This window comes from Cebidichthys violaceus, unplaced genomic scaffold, assembly GCF_023349555.1.
Source record: "Cebidichthys violaceus isolate CVI_PGR_0920_01 unplaced genomic scaffold, fCebVio1.0.p SCAF_4, whole genome shotgun sequence".
Classification (NCBI taxonomy): Eukaryota; Metazoa; Chordata; class Actinopteri; order Perciformes; family Stichaeidae; genus Cebidichthys; species Cebidichthys violaceus.
Genome location: NW_027176594.1, coordinates 84,967 through 105,358, shown reverse-complemented (window position 1 = coordinate 105,358; position 20,392 = coordinate 84,967). Strand labels below are relative to the sequence as shown.

Here is a 20,392-nt window from a genome sequence, read left to right as displayed (position 1 = left end):
GACACTGAATGAACTACAAACACAAAAAGGTCACCAGAGAAGGGCACCCTGAAGCAGCCATGACACCAGGAAGGACAGAAGGACAGAGGAGACGGAAGGTCGGCTAAGCCCTCCCTCCTCTCCGGGGGGGACGGGGAGGAGGGAGGGCTCATTGACTCGTGGCTGCAGCCGGCTGGAGATGAGACGGAGGAGGAGGAGGAGGATTGTGGGGGATTGTGGGCAGGATGAAGCTGAATCAAGGAGGGAAGTCCTAAATCACAGCGGTTCAGGGACGTCACAGGCTTTACCCGTCACTGAGTCAGCAGACACACGGGTCATTTTACGAAGAGAGCGGTGACGTAGATGAGCTGCACCGGGGGGGGGGGGGGGACTATATATAGCAATGCTGACATTTGTTGCATCAGGCTTAATCAGCAATTCAAACAGGGGGACGTCGCTTGAAGTGTTTCACAGTTTAAAAAACAGAAGATATTTCCCATAATGCATCCAATCAACTGCAGACAAAACACAGTTGAGGAGGAGGAGGAGGGGTGCTTATTGTCTCGTTAGCTTCTAGCTAATCTGTTGTAGTAGTCTAGTACAGGAGACACTTCCTGTAACTATCAGAAGAGGATTCACTGGCTGCTACTCTGTCGTAGAGACGGACAGACCGATCTCTCCCTCTTCTGCTGGAGAGGTCCAGAGCTCTGCTCGCTTTAATATGATTCCTCTAGTCTTTTAATCGGTCACTGATTTACACCCGGAGCTGCAAACTGAATGTGATGTGACTTACCTGGCAGAACGGCAACAAGCTTCACACGAGGCTCAGAGGTCCGGTGCTAAAGTAAACTCTCTGTGGAATATTGTGTCAGTTAGAATACGGAAATGATGTCCAAAAAGATGGTTAATGTCTTTTTGTTTTGTTTGTCGTTTGTTTGGATTTGTGCAACTGTTCACATACTTCACACACACACATGTCGTTCCAGACCAGAAATTGATCTACTTTCTGTCAAAATAATTACAGAGCAACTACAATTTAACTTAAATCAATCCAGTACATGTAATGGCCTGAGTGTCACGGCTTGGCTGCCCCCAGGTGTGTACATTTAAAGGATGTTGTAGTTATCGAGCTAAATTTCAAGCGATGAAGCGCGGACATGCGAGCTGTGCAGCGCCGTCTTCGGCTGCCTCCATGAAGGGAACGCGGCACCGTGTGTCAGAGCGGAGGGGAGAGTGTTTGCAGGAGATACAACACAACTGTTTTCCTCCAACTGTAGAATGTGCCCGGATGTTACCGGCTCGTATCCGATGACCTTCATCCTCGTAGCTGATGCTGCGTGCGTGTGCGTGTGCGTGTGTGTGATGACATCATCGCGTGGTCGCTTTGCTCCTCTGCACGTACGCCTCTGCCGGCTGCCGTGGCAACATGGTAGGCTGTGTCTGTGGCTCTCTGAGGCTGCTGGGAGGAGACAGGCAGGTTATCATGCAGTGGCAGCTTCCTGATTCACAGCCCCCCCCCCCTCCTCCTCCTCCTCTTTCCCTTATTATCACTCCCCTGCTGCTGTAAGAGAAACCCCCCCTCCTTCCCCTCCTTCCCCTCCTTCCCCTCCTTCCTCTCCGTCCCCAGCTCAGCCAATCGGGCCCCTCTGTGGGGGTTGGGCATAGCAGAACCACCATTCCAGTGTGGAGAGCTGCTGCATCTCCCCCAGAGCTAACAGGGAGCTAGCAGCTCAGAGGGAGGAGACACAGTCAAACCAAGCCTCTGTGTGTGTTTGTGTGTTAAAGTGTGTGTGCGTGTGTGTGTGTGTGTGGGTGTGTGAGGCTGCAAGTGTGAGCCTGTCGCAGACTAGCAGGCACGGCTTGTTTCACCAGACTTTTCTCCCTCAAACCCCCACTCTCTTTTTTTTAACCTTGCCTCGTCGCGGTGCTCAGCTCGGGGCCTCCACTTCAGGATAAAAGAGGGATCAGTGTGGAGGAAACACCTTCCCTACCTCCTCCTTTAACTGCTGACAGCTCCCAGGCGGACGTGCAGGCAGGATGATAGCCGCTCAGCTTCTGGCCTACTACTTCACCGAGTTGAAGGATGACCAACTCAAAAAGGTGAGTGAAAAATTTGAAGCTGCCTTCGGTTGGGAGAGAGCTGTGTGTGGCGTGACAGCAGCCCGGTGGACCATGGACGCCGGTTAGCCGCATGTCAGCAGAGCACTGAGCCCGTGGGGCGTATCAGGCCGGGGGAGGAAGAGGAGGATGCAGCAGTAGGGACGAGGAAGAGGAAGAGGAAGAGGAGGAGGGGGAGGCCATGATGAACTCTAATCTGGATTTGATTGTGTTTGACTTTGCTCAGGGGGGTTAGCAGTGTTTGACACGGATGTCCTTGAGAATAGGGCCATGGTCAGCGACGGAGGTGATGTGCCGCAGACGGACCCTCGGTAAGGAGAGCTTCCGGAGCGTCGGTCGCCAGGGGCGTCTGAAAGCAGACAGGTGTCAGCGAGGAGGGGGTGCTGCTGGGTAAAGTCGTGAGCTCCACGAGTCTCCTCCACCTCCGCCGGCATCCTTACTCCGCCTCACTCTCCTCTCCTCTACCGGTCTCTTCTTCCCTCCGTTAACTCGCCCGGTCTCTAGTTACTCTCTCTGGCAAAAGGCCGACGTGAACTCGTGAGCAGGACACAGATGAAACCTGAGCTGGAATACGTCCTCCGGTCATGTAAAGAAACTGACCTTAGTGGAAATTAGCCACTGCATGGGATGACAGACCGGTATCTGTGTGTGTGTGTGTGTGTGTGTGTGTGTGTGTGGGGGGGCTAGTCAGATGAGATGAAGGGGGGAGTGAGGCGTTTTATGATGTCATGCGTGATGTCACAGTGCAGTAGATGCACGTGCCTTTACTGGACTGGGTTGGTGGGATTTGCTACGGTGACTGGGGATCCTTAAAAAGGAAGAAAGTTCTGCTGCTACACTGCATGTTAAGAAATGTCGACAAATTCAGCCAAAAGTAACTTACCGTCTGTGAAAGAAGTGGGAGAACAGTAAATAAGACGGATTTAGCACAATATTAATAATAATAATAAAGAGCATAAACCTTTTGACCCATGATGAGCCTCTTTACAGACTCAGGTTCGACACACAGCGGATCCAGAGGAACTATATTCTCCAGGCTACATTTAGCCACTTGATATACCGGTGCAGCTATAAATACATTGGCGTCGATCTGATCTTTTTTTTCTGATCGTTTCTTTAGCTTCAAAGGAGAAGATGCAGATTTTACGTCTCGGCCTCACGGCCTCACGGCCTCACAAGGTCGACAAAGGACAAAAGGAAGAAGTGATACTGCATTCAGTACTCCTCACTGACGCTATTGTACTTCACGGTGCATTCGTCGTTTTGAGAGGCTAATAGAAGAAACGCCACACAGAGTGGCCTGATGGGAAACAAATGTGTTGGACTGTGCTCAGAGTGTGGTGCCCGATGGCATCCACTGTGTTCTTATGTAACAATAGCAGTGAGTGTGCAGACACACGCGCTCATTAATTAGACGCTTTAAACTGCACAATGTCGCTATTCTAAATAAACAGATTGTTCTGCTTCCGCATTGATTTTTAATGTGTTTTATAAAAGGCACCATATACGTCATAGGACATATGGAAAGCACCTTCATCGCGTGTCGTCGCTTTTGTCCCGCGTCGACATCTTTCTGGGTTCAGGCTCCTTCTCACCATGTGTGGTACTTTGAGTTAAGTGAATCGATCGATTGACTTTCTATCCAGCACTCGGGCCGCAGTGACAAACGTGTCTCTCACGCAATTAGCGAAAGAGCGACTGAACCCCCCCAACCAAACCAAACCGATGGGTATTTATAGTGTTGTTGATGGATTCAGGTCTCAAATCTTACATTACATTACAGTCATTTAGCAGACGCTTTTATCCAAAGCGACTTACAATTCAGTATCTATCTACCGTAGACGCAGCTACGGGAGACATTTTGGGGTCAAGTGTCTTGCTCAAGGACACATTGACATGAGACTAGTAGAGCAGGAGCCGGGGATCGAACCGCCGACCCTCTGATTGAAAGGCGGCCCTGCTCTCCACTTAGCCACGGTCACCCAAATCTTGACATTTTAGTGCATAGTATGTGATTATTGTGTTCTGAATATGCATAGCGACTGCCTTCTACTGGTTGAACCCCGGGAAAGCCAACACCCCCTCTTATAAAACCTCCCGACTCTTTAGACTGTGGAGAGAGGAGTATCGGTGAAAAGTGGTCGTCACCCTTCGCATTAGCATGTGATTCGTTTATGCTAATAGCTAGCATATGCATAACTAGTGCTAACGTTAATCGCTAGCGTACACATATCCCAGCCTTTTATGTTGAACTCAAATTCACAATGTTTATACTGTTTATACTTTTGTCAACATAACAGACCCTTTACAGCACTGTAACCGAACCATAATCATAACAACATTCAGCACGCTAGTGATTAGCATTAGCAATTAGCCCTGGTGATTAGCGCCAGTGATTAGCATAAGCTAATTGGAGGGGAACCGGCTATCATGGACATTTAAAAACAGTGATGTCTGGCAGTTCATGTGGTGCTGTCTACGTCTAAATCATGGCGTAATTAGCATGCTAGCAAGCTAGCAAGCATCCACACACTGTTGTCACAGGACAGGAAAGCGCATAGCGAGAAAATCAGCCATTAACAGCGATTCACCAGATTGTATAATGCTTCATCTCAAGTGTACTGTGATTGAAATACTACACTGGTGATAGAAAAATGATGCTTTTCTCATGTTCTAGAGGCATCTAGATTGTCCAGGGTAGATGCACAAACGTGGGGTTAGTTACTCTTAAGGTTTAGTTACTCTGTAAGTAAGATGACACACAATGTGAGGTGGTCTTTTCAGGATAGCTTGCAGTGCAAAGCTGCACTTAAACCATGATGGAATACCAAAAGATAAAAAGGTGTTTTTTTAAGTTAAGTGTTTAGAGAGTCAGGTCTGTTTCATCAGTGAGTTAACCAATAACATTTAACATCAGTAATGTTGCTGATTTGAAGGTGGTTAAACTCAACATAACCTCCCCTGAAAAACCCAATATTCCTCCTGTCTGGGTTTATCTTCATTGTTCTGTCTTTACTCCAATTAAAACATTAAGTAAAGCTTGTTTTTAATAACTTGAACACTCCCTGACAGCCCGTGTGTGTGTGTGTGTGTGTGTGTGTGTGTGTGTGTGTGTGTGTGTGTGTGTGTGTGTGTGTGTCCTGCTCCTCAGATCGATAAGTACCTGTACTCCATGCGCTTCTCGGATGACACGCTGAAGGACATCATGAACCGGTTCCGCAGGGAAATGGAGAACGGGCTCGGCCGCGACACCAGCCCCACCGCCACCGTCAAGATGCTGCCCACCTTCGTCAGGTCCATCCCTGACGGATCAGGTGCGGTTTACAAGAACAGATCAGTGTGACAACCACAGATGTGGCTTTGGTCAAATCAAGTGTACCCTACAAACGTAACCCATAGACGTACGACTAACATTGTTTTGTCTTCAGGATACTTTTAGGAAACACTTTAAAGAAGTAGCTTTAATACGTTGTTACATCTTAAAGAAACACTTTGACATCCTGGTGTAAATTATTCTACTGGTTTGAAATATTCAGCTGGAAGTTAAATATTAGTTAAATATTGAATTACCTGCCATTCCTCGACATCACTTCCTGGTGTGCCTTGGCAGAATGAGCCCATTGATTCAGCAAACAAAGCTAGAAAGCACAAACAAGCTAATTATAAACTGGTATTATTGATATATTCATATATATATATATGTATATATATATATATATATATATATATATATATATATATATATATATTCAAAAGACCAAAGTTTAACACACTGATGAGTATCAAAAATACACACAACATAAATATTAAGAGTTTACAGAACAGTAATGTTGTGACCATATTCATGAACTGTAACAGAAGTCATTGTGGGGCTTTTATTCATAAGTTCATAATGCAGTAAAGTGTCCAGTTCAAACAGTGTTTTGATACACAGGCAGAAGTCACTGTCATGAGGATGACAAATTAAATCACACTAAAAGCAAAGTAATCCCCCTCAGAGGTTGATAGCGACCTGCGTTACGTTTCACAGCGCCTGAAGCCTCCTGTTTCTATCCGTCAGTAAACAATGTGCTGACCTGGTGGAATCGTCAGGCCTCTCTGTGTTGTGCTCCGGGTCTGGACTCAGTGAACCACTATTGTTTTAGGCCCCCAGGGGGGTCAAAGAGTTCAGCCAGCCCGATACGGGGCTCTCTGTAACCGTGTCAAAACACGCAGCCGTCGGATGGAGACCTCGTAAAGTCAGTTTTATGGATTTGAATTCAATTGAGAGACAATTTGAGGACCCGTCTAATAAACGGTGTCATGTCACGTTGAAATTAAAATTCTGATCACGGCTCACAATATGCTAAAGTTGCAGTGTAATTTATTCTTAAAATATCAAAATGCAGAAGTTAGAGCTCAAATATTCAGTCAGATGAAAGTGCTATAGATACAAATATTTTTATACAAAGAAAATACACAGTATATGTATATAAAACGAAAGAAAAAAGAAAAATCAGGACAAAAATAAGATCCGACAAGGCAAAAATGGGCAAATTACAGCCTGATAATGACCATGTGATCACGTCTGAAGTGTGGGTTACTGTACTTACTTTAGTTTTCAGAGGCCCACACAGATATAACATGGAGCGTCACACATACTGAGGCCGTCTCACGTTATAAACAGCCTCGGGTTTCACCAGCCTCATGAGGACGGAGGGGCCACGAGAAAGGACAGGGTTGAAACCATGGCGACCGTTATAACCGCTAAACATCCGACAGCCTGACCAGCAGACACAGAAGATGACTTTTCTTCCACATATGTACATATACACATATGTACATATACACATATACACATATGTACATATACACATATGTACATATACACATATACACATATGTACATATACACATATGTACATATACACATATGTACATATACACATATGTGTATATGTACATATACACATATGTACATATACACATATGTACATATACACATATGTACATATACACATATACACATATGTACATATACACATATGTACATATACACATATGTGTATATGTACATATGTACATATACACATATACACATATGTACATATACACATATGTACATATACACATATACACATATGTACATATACACATATGTACATATACACATATGTACATATACACATATGTACATATACACATATACACATATGTACATATACACATGTACATATACACATATGTACATATACACATACACAAATATGTACATATACACACACACATATACACATATGTACATATGTACATATACACATATGTATATATACACATATACACATATGTACATATGTACATATACACATATGTACATATGTACATATACACATATATGTACATATACACATATACACATACACACATATGTACATATACACATATGTACATATACACATATGTACATATGTACATATACACATATGTATATATACACATACACAAATATGTACATATACACACACACACACACATATGTACATATACACACACACATATGTACATATACACATACACACATATGTACATATACACATATGTACATATACACATACACACATATGTACACATACACATAACACAAATGAACATATACATATACATATATACATACATATATGTATATGATAAAGGTACTCAGTACAGTAAACAGCCCTCTCCAGTCTCCGTTAGTTTAACACTAGTTCTGAAACTATTACATTAAATACTGAAAATCAAACATACGTCTATGAACTCTGAGGTCAAAGTGGGACGGAGACGATGAAGTGGACACACGCTCTGCTGTAAATCAGTAACACGTCTACATGTCAGGCGGCGGTCTCGTCTCATTCCAGCCAGGTCACAGAGATAAATAGCACAATGCAGCAAACACTCCAGTCACGGTGCCACTCAATGGACAACATTGTTCTGTAGGAGGCGGGATGTCCAGGCTGGTCGCTTCTAACCGGAAAGGTCACAGGTCTGATTAAGGTCCGATCCCTGCAACAGTGAATGCACGTCCACACACACACACACACACACACACACACACACACACACACACACACACACACACACACACACACACACACACACACACACACACACACACACACGCTATCATGTGTTCTGCTGCAGTGTCGTTTTGCAGGACACTTAATCCTCCTTGTTCATTGTAACTCGCTCTAGATCAGTGTCAGATACAACCTGAATGAATCAGTCTTATCCAACATAAAGAGAGCTTTACGGCATTAAACGTCAGAAAATCTTCTTCTACATCGCTTACAATCTATTAACATTTCAGAGCATGTGACGACCCGTTGTTTTATAATAATGGGAAAGACATCTATAATTGTCTGTAAGTAACAAGTTGTGTGTTTGTTTGGGAGTAATAGAATGAACTCCATGCTCCTCTCTGCGGAGGATCGCTTTACGTTTTGGTTTCTCTCCCGGAGTGAGACATCTGGCCGGTGGCTCTGTTCATATAACAGGTTGTTGGGAAAACCAGCGGAAGTGCATCTTAAAATGAGGTCATCTTAGTTTGTGTGTCCTCTCGTCTCTTTTTCAGGGTTTTAGTCTCTTAAGGGTTCAGAGTGTGGTTATTTCCATTACCAGCCCAAGATATTCGTGTGTTTTTATTTCAATCATAATAAATTTATATAATATCTTTTGGGTTGAGAGTGCTGACAGAAGCACACACTTACAACATGGCCGTCGCCATGTTGTTTTTTCTTTATTTGGACAGAGGAGGAGTGACGTAGAGACGCCGTATACGTCTCTGGTAGAGACCTGTCAATCACAGTAAGCCCCGCCCCTAAAGCGTCCCCTGCTTTACGGTCTGTTTGACTCTAAATGGAGCATAATGTACTAAATGAACATCATGCTGTATTGAAGAAGACTGTAAACTAGAGATTGAGACCATAAACTCATGTTTACAATGTTTACTGAGGGAATAAATCAAGAGAGAAGTAGAGTCATTTTAGACTAGACTTCTATACAACCAGAGGAGTCGCCCCCTGGTGGACACTAGAGAGAATGCAGCTTTAACACTCTTCTGCACTCTTATAAAAAAACAACCTGAGTATTATTTTTTTCTTCTTTAAATCTCTAAAGTTTCTTTGTGTTTGTGTTCTGACAGAAAAGGGGGACTTCATAGCTCTGGACCTCGGGGGGTCCAACTTCAGGATCCTGCGTGTCAAAGTGACCCAGGACAAGAAGCAGCCGGTTCAAATGGAGAGCCAGGTCTACGACACCCCTGATGACATCATCCACGGCAGCGGGTCACAGGTAAACACCAACACCTCTGTCTGTCTGTCTGTCTGTCTGTCTGTCTGTCTCTGTCTCTCTCTCTCTCTAATACAGTTGGGCTTTGGGAAACATGTGTCCTCTGAACACATTCAGGTTTAGTGCGAGGAGAAGCTGGAGGTCAGGTCGAGGATCAACATGTGTAAAACGAGCCTCTTAATAACGCCGAGGGTCACGACGGAGAAGCCAGAAGCGCCGCTGACCTTCGGTCCACTGCTGGGGAACAGCTGGCGGTCGTGTTGTAACATGATAATCAAAACACGAGAGGCCGTCTGGGGCCGTGCGATTGGTCCAGACCGTGACTCGCACAGACAGATGCCGTTTAATGAAACGTCAAGGGGACAGCTGCCCAAATGTGTTAGGAGCTGTACCAACAGGTCCGTTAACAAAGAGGTCTGTTTCACTGGAGAGCGACTTGGTAAAATACGGACGTAAGACAATTGATTTGTGTAAGAAATCAAGATTCTTATCTTCTAAGATTCTGAATGAACTTCCAAAAAACGTAGATGTTGCTACTGAAGGATCCTCATCGTATGATATGCTACGAAAAGTTGCGTTTTCCTCCTGAAGTCCAGCAACACGCGTGTGCTTTCCACTCGTCGGTGTTTTCAAAATAAACTTCTGTCTTCACCAGAAACAACTTAGGTTTAGGCAACACGACTAATGAGTAATGAGGGTTAAGAACAGTTGTTTGGGTCGCAGTGACCGGAGAGGTGCCGTTGCTGATTACACAACATTGACTTCTTCTTCCACGAACGTCGGTCTCCGGGCCGAAAGAAGTTGTGTCAAACATTATTGTGTGGTTTGTTGAAAAATTACACAAAATACTAGTTTCACAGTGTTAATTTGTGTTCAATATATTTTTGAGCTAGCCTCCCAGTTCTATTCACGTAACAGGCAGCATTTCTATTTTTTCTTTTTTTTATTCTTGAAGTCACTGAGAATTAAATACGAAGCAAACCATCCTTCAACAGTGAAACTTGCAAAAAAGAAAAGAAGTTGTTTTCTAAATATGAAAGTGTAAATATGAGTTATGAATATAGTGCCGTGAGGTTAAGCGACGATGTCGTTCCTTCTGAGAAAGTTCTAGTTCATGAACTCTCGATTATAAAGTGTAGAGAGTTAGTTAAATATGTCGGTCGAAGGTCGTGGTTTGCTGTCTTCTGCCGTGTAAAAGTCTCTTTTTCTGTCTGCAGCTCTTTTCCCACGTTGCGGATTGCCTGGGCGACTTCATGGAGAAGCAAAAAATCAAGGACAAGAAGCTTCCTGTGGGATTTACGTTCTCCTTCCCCTGTGCCCAAACCAAGCTGGACGAGGTGAACAAATGAGACGTAGAGTTAAAACGCTGAAGGGATCGCTGTGCCGCTACACACCCTTCTTTCATTCTCAAACGTTAACGTGGTCTTGTGGAGACAAAGCACATAAAACATAAGTGCATTGTGGGTGCTTTTAATGTGAATGTGAACGTGTTCTAATACAGTTAGGAAGAAGGCTTCAGAGGAGGGCGACGCTGTGATTGGAATAGCAATGGGCGGACATCTTGGACTTGCCAAGCCCGTCTGGCTGTAGCTTAAAGTTTGTCCTTGTCCCTCGTTTCACAGGCTGTCTTGGTGACTTGGACAAAGAAGTTCAAAGCCAGCGGTGTTGAAGGCATGGACGTTGTGAACCTTTTGAACAAGGCCATCAAGAAACGAGGGGTGAGCTCATTTCTTTCTTTTATCTTATTTGAATATGTACGATGGTGTATTAGGACCATTAAGGAGTATTTTTCGTTTAAGTGTAATTTGGTTAGATCATCCATTGCAGACGTAATACACGACAAACAGAGACGTCTGTGGGGTGACGTAGGTCCAACCGTGCAGAGTGAAGCGATATGGTTCCTTGACAAAAAAACATAAACACTATCTTTCAGTTTTTCTGGCAAATTTCCCACTTTAATCTGGGAAAATAGCCAAGTTTTTTCCCTGTAACCCAGTCTGTCTTAACCTACAATGGCCCCAGTACACAGTAGTAGTTATGGTTTACATACATGGTTTTATTAAAACGTAGTTTTATTGTTTATTTTACGAGTCAACATGCAAGACGTTTTCAAAGAGACCATGATGGTGTACCTTTTTAAAATGGCTGCTCAGTCCAAATTTAGAGATTGACTCATTCTTTGACTTTGACTTTAACATAATAATCTTGTGTTTTTTTTTCTTTTTTTTCCCAGGACTATGAGGCAGACATCATGGCGGTGGTGAACGACACAGTCGGCACCATGATGACCTGCGGATTTGACGACCAGCGCTGTGAAGTGGGCATCATCATAGGTGAAGACACACAACAAAACCGATGCTGAGAGAAATGACCTGCTCATCAAATGACATCTGTTTTAATCTGTTTTTAAAAATAAACATAAATCCAAAGCACCTTTCAGTACCATAAGCACAGTTCTACATGTGGGGGCGCCAAAGGTACCATAACCATAACCCCGGCATCATTAGGACACGCCACTGCTGAGCTCCACAGAGCGTCAAAAGAAAAGTGTGTCACGCGGCTCTGCGTCCTTTCAGGGACGGGAACAAACGCCTGCTACATGGAGGAACTGCGTCACATTGACCAGGTGGAAGGAGACGAAGGCCGGATGTGCATCAACACGGAGTGGGGCGCCTTCGGGGACGACGGGTCCCTGGAGGACATTCGCACGGAGTTTGACCGCGAGATCGACAGGGGCTCCATCAACCCGGGAAAGCAGCTGTAAGATGTTTTTCCTTCAAAGCTTTTATTTATTCAAGAAAGAGTTTCGCCAAATATATGTCTTCCTGGAAAAAACTCCCTGCTTGGAAAACCCAGTATGGCACCTTCAGACATTTAGAAACCCATATTGTGCGAGTCGTTTCAGGAATTATAGTCCTTTAACTGTGGGACACTCCCGCCCAACGTAGAATACTCCTCAAGCTGTGAGATATATCGCATTATGCTTTGCAAAATAGGAATAGAAAGACACGCGAATGGATGTAACGTCATCTCTCCGCTCAGGTTCGAGAAGATGGTCAGCGGGATGTACATGGGGGAGCTGGTTCGACTCATCCTGGTCAAGATGGCCAAAGAGGGGCTGCTGTTTGAGGGACGGATAACCCCCGAGCTCCTGACGAAAGAAAAGATCGAGACGAAACACGTCTCCGCCATTGAAAAGTGAGTACAGAGTCAAAGTTTCCATCAGGTAAAGGTCATCCGCCGGTTCCTCGTTTCCCTCCAGCAGCAGCAGGGATGAGATCTTTAATAACGTGACACACTTGTCGTTTTAGGAGCAAAGAAGGACTGAAGAAATGTATGGAAATCCTGACCAGGCTCGGGGTGGAGCCTTCAGACGAAGACTGCCTGGCCGTGCAGCACGTGTGCACCATCGTGTCCTTCCGCTCGGCCAATCTGATCGCGTCCACCCTGGGAGGCATCCTCGCTCGCCTCAAGGACAACAAAGGAGTCGCTCGCCTGCGCACCACGGTGGGCATCGACGGGTCCCTCTACAAGATGCACCCTCAGTGAGTGTTCTTTGAACGGAAGAGGGAGTTGGGATTTCGTGCATCTACATTAGCCGACGTGTTTGCCTAAATATTCCTCAAAACTAGAATGAGATGAGGGGGAGAAGGTCCTCTGAGGAATGGAGAGGATGCACAGCAGGCATTCATTGCACTGGTGGGAAGACTTCCCATGATTCAAACTCAAAGAACAACTCCCACACAAACGATGATAATTCAACATTATTGTGTGTTTCAGCCATAATCGTGATCTTTTTTTGAGGTCCAAATTATGGATCCCGAGCAAACTGTTGTTAAAATCAAAATTAGTTATTGAAGTTTTATATAAATATGTAAGACAAATTGAAATACAGGTAACTGCTTTGAACATCAGTCTGATTATCAGTCTGATTATTTTATTATTATATATTCTATATATTATATTATATTATAATATAAATTATGATTATATTATTATTATTTAATTATTATATATTCCCTTATTATGATAAATATCTTTATTTATCTACAATATCTAGATTAATGTTGTGATAATTATTGAAACAATTTTACCCTGCCCTATTTACTCATGTGTTGGTCCTTGCACAATATAATAATAATAATAATAATGATAATAATACTATTAATAACAAATAATAATGGTGATAATGATAATAATACTATTAATAACAAGTAATAATAATAATGATAATACTATTAACAAGTAATACTAATAATGGTAATAATGATAATAATACTATTAATAACAAGTAATACTAATAATGATAATAATACTATTAATAACAAGTAATAATAATAATAATGGTGATAATGATAATAATTAAAATAATAAAGATAATGGCAATAATAATAATAATACAAATACTATTAAAAATGGCAATAACAATAATAATAAATATAACAATAATAGTAACTTTAAAAAGTAAATAAGCAGTACTGTTCAATAATATGAAATAGTTCCAGTTCACAGTAAAGGGGGGACCTTCCCCTCCATCTACATGATGAACAAAGATGAACATTTTGTATTTTGCCGATGGAGCCTCTCTCACAGACATCCTCTGCTCTCCGGACAGATATGCCCGCCGTCTGCACAAAACGGTGCGCCGCCTGGTCCCGGACTCAGACGTCCGCTTCCTGCTGTCCGAGAGCGGGAGTGCGAAAGGCGCAGCCATGGTTACGGCCGTGGCGTACCGCCTGACGGAGCAGGCGCGCCAGATTCAGCAGACGATGGCCGAGTTCCGGCTGAGCAAAGCGCAGCTGTTGGAAGTGAAGAAACGCATGAGGCAGGAGGTTGAAAGAGGCCTCAAGAAGAGCACCCACCAGGAGGCTACGGTCAAGATGTTGCCTACTTTTGTCCGAACGACACCAGATGGAACGGGTGAGATATATATATCCATATGCAGAGAGGTGGCAGGGAAGGGCCGTTTGTTCCACTCGTGAATTCATGTTTCTTTCTTACGATACAGAGAACGGAGATTTCCTCGCTCTGGACCTCGGCGGGACAAACTTCCGCGTGCTTCTGGTGAAGATTCGCAGCGGGAAGAAGCGGTCGGTGGAGATGCACAACAAAATCTACGCCATTCCCATAGAGGTCATGCAGGGCACAGGAGAGGAGGTAAGGACTTCATGCTCAGCCTTTCCTGCATAGACGCAGATGTTCCTCTACTTTCCCATTTCTCTATGAACACAAACAACATCTAGACATCTCAACACTTTTGTCTCTCTCCAGCTCTTTGACCACATCGTGCACTGCATCTCCGACTTCCTGGACTACATGGGAATGAAAAGCGCTCGCCTGCCGCTGGGCTTCACTTTCTCCTTCCCCTGCCATCAGACCAGCTTGGACGCAGTACGTTCTCCAACGATTAGCTCAGAAACAGCGCACAATTTCTCGTCCAATAGGACCAAAGAATTACTCGTAGAGGTGGAGCTAAGCAGAAATATCAACGCAAAGGGTGGCAAGAAGTCCAAGCGATTGACCCATTGCTTTGCCCCGCCCCTCGCTGCTACTGTAGTAGCTAGTGTAGCATAGACGTGCTATCGCTAGTTAAGGATATGCTATATCCTTATGAAATGTCCAGGGGGGGACTTAACAAAGGGTCATTTAGAGGTTTACTTTAGAGTATAGTTCAGCAACACGGTCTTCTTCTACTCGATGTGGCTGAACATGCGCCACTAGACTGAAGAACCTCTCAGCGATATATATTATCGTGATTGTTTCCCAGTAAGTGTGATGTGCTCTGCAGGGTATCCTCGTAACCTGGACCAAAGGATTCAAGGCCACGGACTGTGAGGGGGAGAACGTGGTGGAGCTTCTTCGGGAAGCGATCAAGAGGAAAGAGGTAACGGCAAACAGGAAGTACGTCCGATGGTCGCGAGGTGTCGCGCTACTAAAACCAACGGCACACTTTTGTCCGTTGCTTTTTTACGAATCATGTTGACGAATCGGTCTTTACCGAAATTAGTGAGGTTAAAATATTACAAGTTAAATCTACACCGTTTGGTATCAATATCTGCCATCTTAAATGAACTTCCAGCTGCTGCTTTGCTGACGCACCGATGCGGTTTTTGAATGTGTTGTCGAGAACTTAAAGACTTAAGTTCTCTTAAGACTTTGAATAATTTGTCCTCTTTGTAGCTCACTGTTGTCTCGTGTTGCTTTAAAAGCCTACAACATAAAAAAAAAAAGGTCTGGCTGACTATCGGAGATCAAGGGATCTCAGATATAAACGTCCTTTTGGCTTGATGCGTTTGGTTTTATCTGCACACTGTATGATCCGACCGGACAGAACAACAACTGAAAATGTTTCCTGTGCTGAAACACCGCTGGACGAAAAAAAAAAGGGAACCTCTAATAGACCACTGGGACTGCAAAGATGGCAGTAATACGACATACATTGTTCTAGTACATCTCCTGGATGCATAATGACACTTAAAACCACAGCTTAAAGCACCTGTTGTGGCCCAACACACACACACACACACACACACACACACACACACACACACACACACACACACACACACTACAGCCGCTCATACATGTTTAGGTTGTGATTATTACATCAGCTTTTGTACGTTTTCCATCACCACTTTTGAGTTTCTTGTATATCGATTTCACCCTTTTAGATGGAGAACCCAGTAAGTATTAAGTGACTGTTAGTCATTAACGGAGAGGTAAAGCAGCGCGGGACTGAAGCGGTGTGTTGTTACTGTGTAAGAGCATGTCATAACCAACTTTACAGTCTGCAGTGTGGGGGTGGGGGGGGGGGGGTCTTATTTAAAACTCAGATGTAGCTCAGTGACGACAAAGATGATATCCTCTGTAATTTGTGTGCTTTGCAGCGCTCCTGAATTTGTGCAGCTTTCTTGTGTATTTCGTTGTGCAGCTCGTTCAGGAATGTGAGTGAACTGCATTGTGTTCAGTGTGGCGTCTGACGGTGTTACCGGGCCTGGTGTTAAAATCCAGACAACGAGTGCTGGATGTAAAATGCCCGGTTTACGTTGCTTTAATGTCGGGCGAAAACCTGGAGACGTTAAGTCCTGTTCTGTCTCGTTAATATCTCTTGGTTAGCTTTGGTAAAGTAATCATCTAACATTCCCACCCTGCCGAGAAAGAGGAAAAGTTTCACCATTCTACTAATTTCAAAGTAACATGAGTCCAGCTCTGATTTGTACATTGGATTATATAACACAAAGCACATATGTTGAATTGTGAGATTCGTGTAATGTAGTTTCATTTTCTCCGATTTTTGTCCACAGGAGTTTGAGCTGGATGTGGTCGCCATCGTGAACGACACAGTGGGGACGATGATGACCTGTGCGTACGAGGAACCCAACTGTGAGGTGGGGCTGATCGCAGGTGAGTTTAAACACCGCCAGGAAGAAAAAGACCAGAAATCCAGAAATTTACTGTGTCAAATTTTAAAAAAAGGGATAGTTTAGATGTTATGAAGTGTGTTTGTGTGAGGTTCTTCTCCACAGTCAGTGTTCTACTACAGTAGATGAGTTTATAGAACCAGCATCGGGGAATTGAAGCTGTTATCTTTGCTCTCTTCAGAGCCACCAGACTCCTTTGACAAAAACAGTAATTGTACACAAACAAACTAACTGATGGAGGCAGCAACTCCCGTGTTCTGCAAAAATGGCCGTTTGTGTCAACGGAGTCCGGTGGCTTTGAAGAGGGCATAGATGGATATAACAGCCGACAGAAAAGTCCGTCTGAAAGCAAGGTATAGTGGGAAAAATATTATAAATATAACGTACACTTAAACTGATATAGATTCTTTTAGGAGTCTAAAATACGTCCTCAGCAGAACTTTACTTTGGTTCTCCTGTCTGGTTCTATAAACTCATCTACTGTAGTAGAACACTGACTGTGGAGAAGAACCTTCATAACATCTGAACTGTCCCTTTAAGGTAATTGGTGAATAATTAGACAGTGAACTTGTATACTCACATACATTCTTGTTCTATGTACTTTACTGTATTCACATTGATCTGCAGAAGCAAAAGGAAACACTGACCTACAGTCAGAAATGTCTCAGTGTCTTTAACTTTAAGGCTGTTTGTCCTCTCAGGGACCGGCAGCAACGCCTGCTACATGGAAGAGGCAAAGAACATCGAGCTAGTGGAGGGGAACGAGGGACGCATGTGCGTTAATATGGAGTGGGGAGCGTTCGGAGACAACGGCTGCCTGGACGACATCAGGACGAAGTACGACCAGGCGGTGGACGAGAACTCGCTCAACGAAGGCAAACAGAGGTGAAGACGCACCTTCCAGAATCAAACCACATCTTTTGTGTGTGTGTTGCCGAGCTGGTGTTGCGTTTCCTAAACGGACTCCTTACTGAGGTTCGTCTCCATTGCCTTGTCAGATACGAGAAGATGTGCAGCGGCATGTACCTCGGCGAGATCGTCAGGCAGATCTTGATCGACATGACCAAGCGCGGCTTCCTCTTCCGGGGACAAATCTCGGAGACGTTGAAGACCAGGGGCATCTTCGAGACCAAGTTCCTGTCACAGATAGAGAGGTGAGTGAGTGACCCGTGAGGGTTTAGTTCTGTCCCGCCGTCAAATCAAGACTTTGAGGGCTCTCTCGCACGCATTTTTTAGCCCTTCGTGAACACTTTGCCTGAGGGAATTACCCACGGTGCACAGCTTTGTGACGTTAAAGACGGGGGTTACCAGTTGATGACAGTTGATGACATTTGCATGAATTCCCATTCAATATGAAAATCAAGAAACTGCAGTATCGGTTGCCACTTGTACTTGTTTATATAAAGTCTATGGGCTAAAAACGAGGATAAGCGCACAACAGCAGCAGAAAAGTAGCATCTAGGGGGATTACGCACCCAGGTACGAGAGGAGGAGGGGGGCAGTGTGACGACTGGAGTTCATACACCGTGTAAGCCTCCCGTAGCCTAACAGCTGTGAGGTATCCGGTGACTCTGCTGCTGCTGTCGGCCGACCTCTGACACCCTCTCCTCCCTCCTCCCTCCTCCCTCCTCTGCTCCACAGCGATCGTCTGGCGCTGCTGCAGGTCAGGGCCATCCTGCAGCAGCTGGGGCTCGACAGCACCTGCGACGACAGCATTATCGTCAAGGAGGTGTGCGGCACGGTGTCCCGCCGCGCCGCGCAGATCTGCGGAGCCGGGATGGCCGCCGTGGTGGACAAGATCCGTGAGAACAGAGGACTGGACCACCTGGACGTGACCGTGGGCGTGGACGGCACGCTCTACAAGCTGCACCCACAGTAAGACACGGGATGGGAGCTTAAAGGGAGAAAGAGGGGGTTCACTACAGTCCATATCCAGTTTCATCAGGATGCAAAGGTTATCTTTTTTTCTATTTTCTTGTGTCGAGCATGGATGGCACCTGCTTCTTTTTACTTTTCACGATAAAAACATTGTCAGACCTTATCAAAAAGTAAATGAATTGCTTTCAGATGGTTGATATAAGAAGAACAATGGGGGACTGTGTTATTAAGCATTAGAATTAGCAGGAACATGCATGGAGGAACGCCCCAAAGGAGCTCCTTTCAACTCCAGCTCTTCCTCCAGTGACCCAGACCAGCCTTGCGATCCTTCATTCATGCCTCCTAACCGCAGTGTCCCGTCCCTCTGCTCCCTTTCACTCAGCTTCTCGCGGATCTTCCAGCAGACGGTGAAGGAGCTCGCCCCGAAATGCGACGTCAACTTCCTGCTGTCGGAGGACGGCAGCGGCAAGGGGGCCGCCCTCATCACCGCCGTGGGCTGCCGCCAGAGAGAGCTGGACGCTCAGCAGCAGCACTGAGGAACTACCCGCTGCTCCACCGACACCTTCACCCCCACCGCACAGCCCAAACTCCATCTCCCATTGGCAGCCGTGACTCCACCTCTACCACCCCCTACCCCCCCACCCCCCACACACAGCCAGAGAGTCATGCTGCATGAATAGGAAATTAAATATCTAAATATTTATTTATACCGCATCGGAGGGTTTATTATTTACATGTTTGTACATTTTCCTCAATAGCTTGTCGGTAAACTGATAAATCTAAACTCATTAGGTGTGCAATAGTTGTGTATTGCTAATTTTATTTTTATATGGAGGCAAATATATAATTGTATTTATATAGCTGAGGCCACTTTGAATCCCAGAGGTCATTAGGCTTTTTTGCACCATAGACAGGAGGAAGACGTCGGCCCTTTTTATACATACGAGAGTTACAAGAGCAGCATTTCAGCGTAACTTCTTAGCGACGGTCGTCTTCTTCTCACCGAATGACGAAACTCATTTTTTTACGGGCTCCACTGGTTCAGAACGCCAGCTGCAAAAAAAAAAGAAAAGGGTTGAATGAAAAGAGTCACGGCTGTTCAAATCACCCTCATTTCTGTGCAACACGCTCACCCAATGTGCTTGGCCTACTAACCGCCCTATTTTTATTTTTTTGTGTGTGTGTGTGTGTGTACCTATCCGTGTAGCTCACGTGTTGAAAGTGTTCCTGCAGCACCGTACCGCGTCTCGCTCCAGAGGTCGGAGGGCAGAGGAGGCGGGGTTTTTTTTGTTTTTTTGGCGTAAACCCGTTGCTGTTTGTGAACTGCTATACTTTTGGTGTTGTGTTTAATCCCACGTCTACTCCACTGTTTGTGCAAAAGAATAAATGTTTATCGGGCGGACACTACGAGCGCTTTCGTTGTGCGTTTGTGGCTGAGTGTGTCAGTGTGTGCTGCTGTAACGACCCCGTGGCTTTCGATGTTCCCAGCTCTGTTGGAGACTGCATGCCTTACATTAAGACCAAGGAGATTACCGCTTCATTTTTCCTTTCATCGTTTCGTGTTATTTTTTTTTACATTAATATAGATTTGTGGTCCACACAGGTGAAAAGTGAATTCATTAAATTATATTTTGTTGTGGAGTAAATCCTGGTGTCTCTTTCTTAAACTTGTAACACTGGAGGGGAACAATTCG

General features: G+C 44.7%; 1 protein-coding gene across 2 annotated transcripts; it reads left to right on the top strand.

Annotated features, from left to right (window-relative positions):
- The first annotated feature begins 1,664 nt into the window (after window positions 1-1,664).
- LOC137885301 (hexokinase-1) lies at window positions 1,665-20,344 on the top strand. Of its 2 annotated transcripts, none has more exons than XM_068727514.1 (18): window positions 1,665-2,079; window positions 5,249-5,411; window positions 9,254-9,402; window positions 10,617-10,736; window positions 11,022-11,117; window positions 11,633-11,732; window positions 11,976-12,159; window positions 12,442-12,597; window positions 12,711-12,944; window positions 14,015-14,319; window positions 14,408-14,556; window positions 14,671-14,790; window positions 15,188-15,283; window positions 16,704-16,803; window positions 17,522-17,705; window positions 17,819-17,974; window positions 18,462-18,695; window positions 19,081-20,344. In XM_068727514.1, the coding sequence occupies exons 1-18, from the start codon at window positions 2,017-2,019 to the stop codon at window positions 19,232-19,234; spliced, it is 2,763 nt and encodes a 920-aa protein (XP_068583615.1). In that variant the 5' UTR covers window positions 1,665-2,016; the 3' UTR covers window positions 19,235-20,344. The 2 variants fall into 2 exon arrangements, with proteins under 2 accessions (XP_068583615.1, XP_068583616.1); XM_068727515.1 differs by lacking the exon at window positions 1,665-2,079 and adding an exon at window positions 2,142-2,408.
- Window positions 20,345-20,392: the final 48 nt, after the last annotated feature.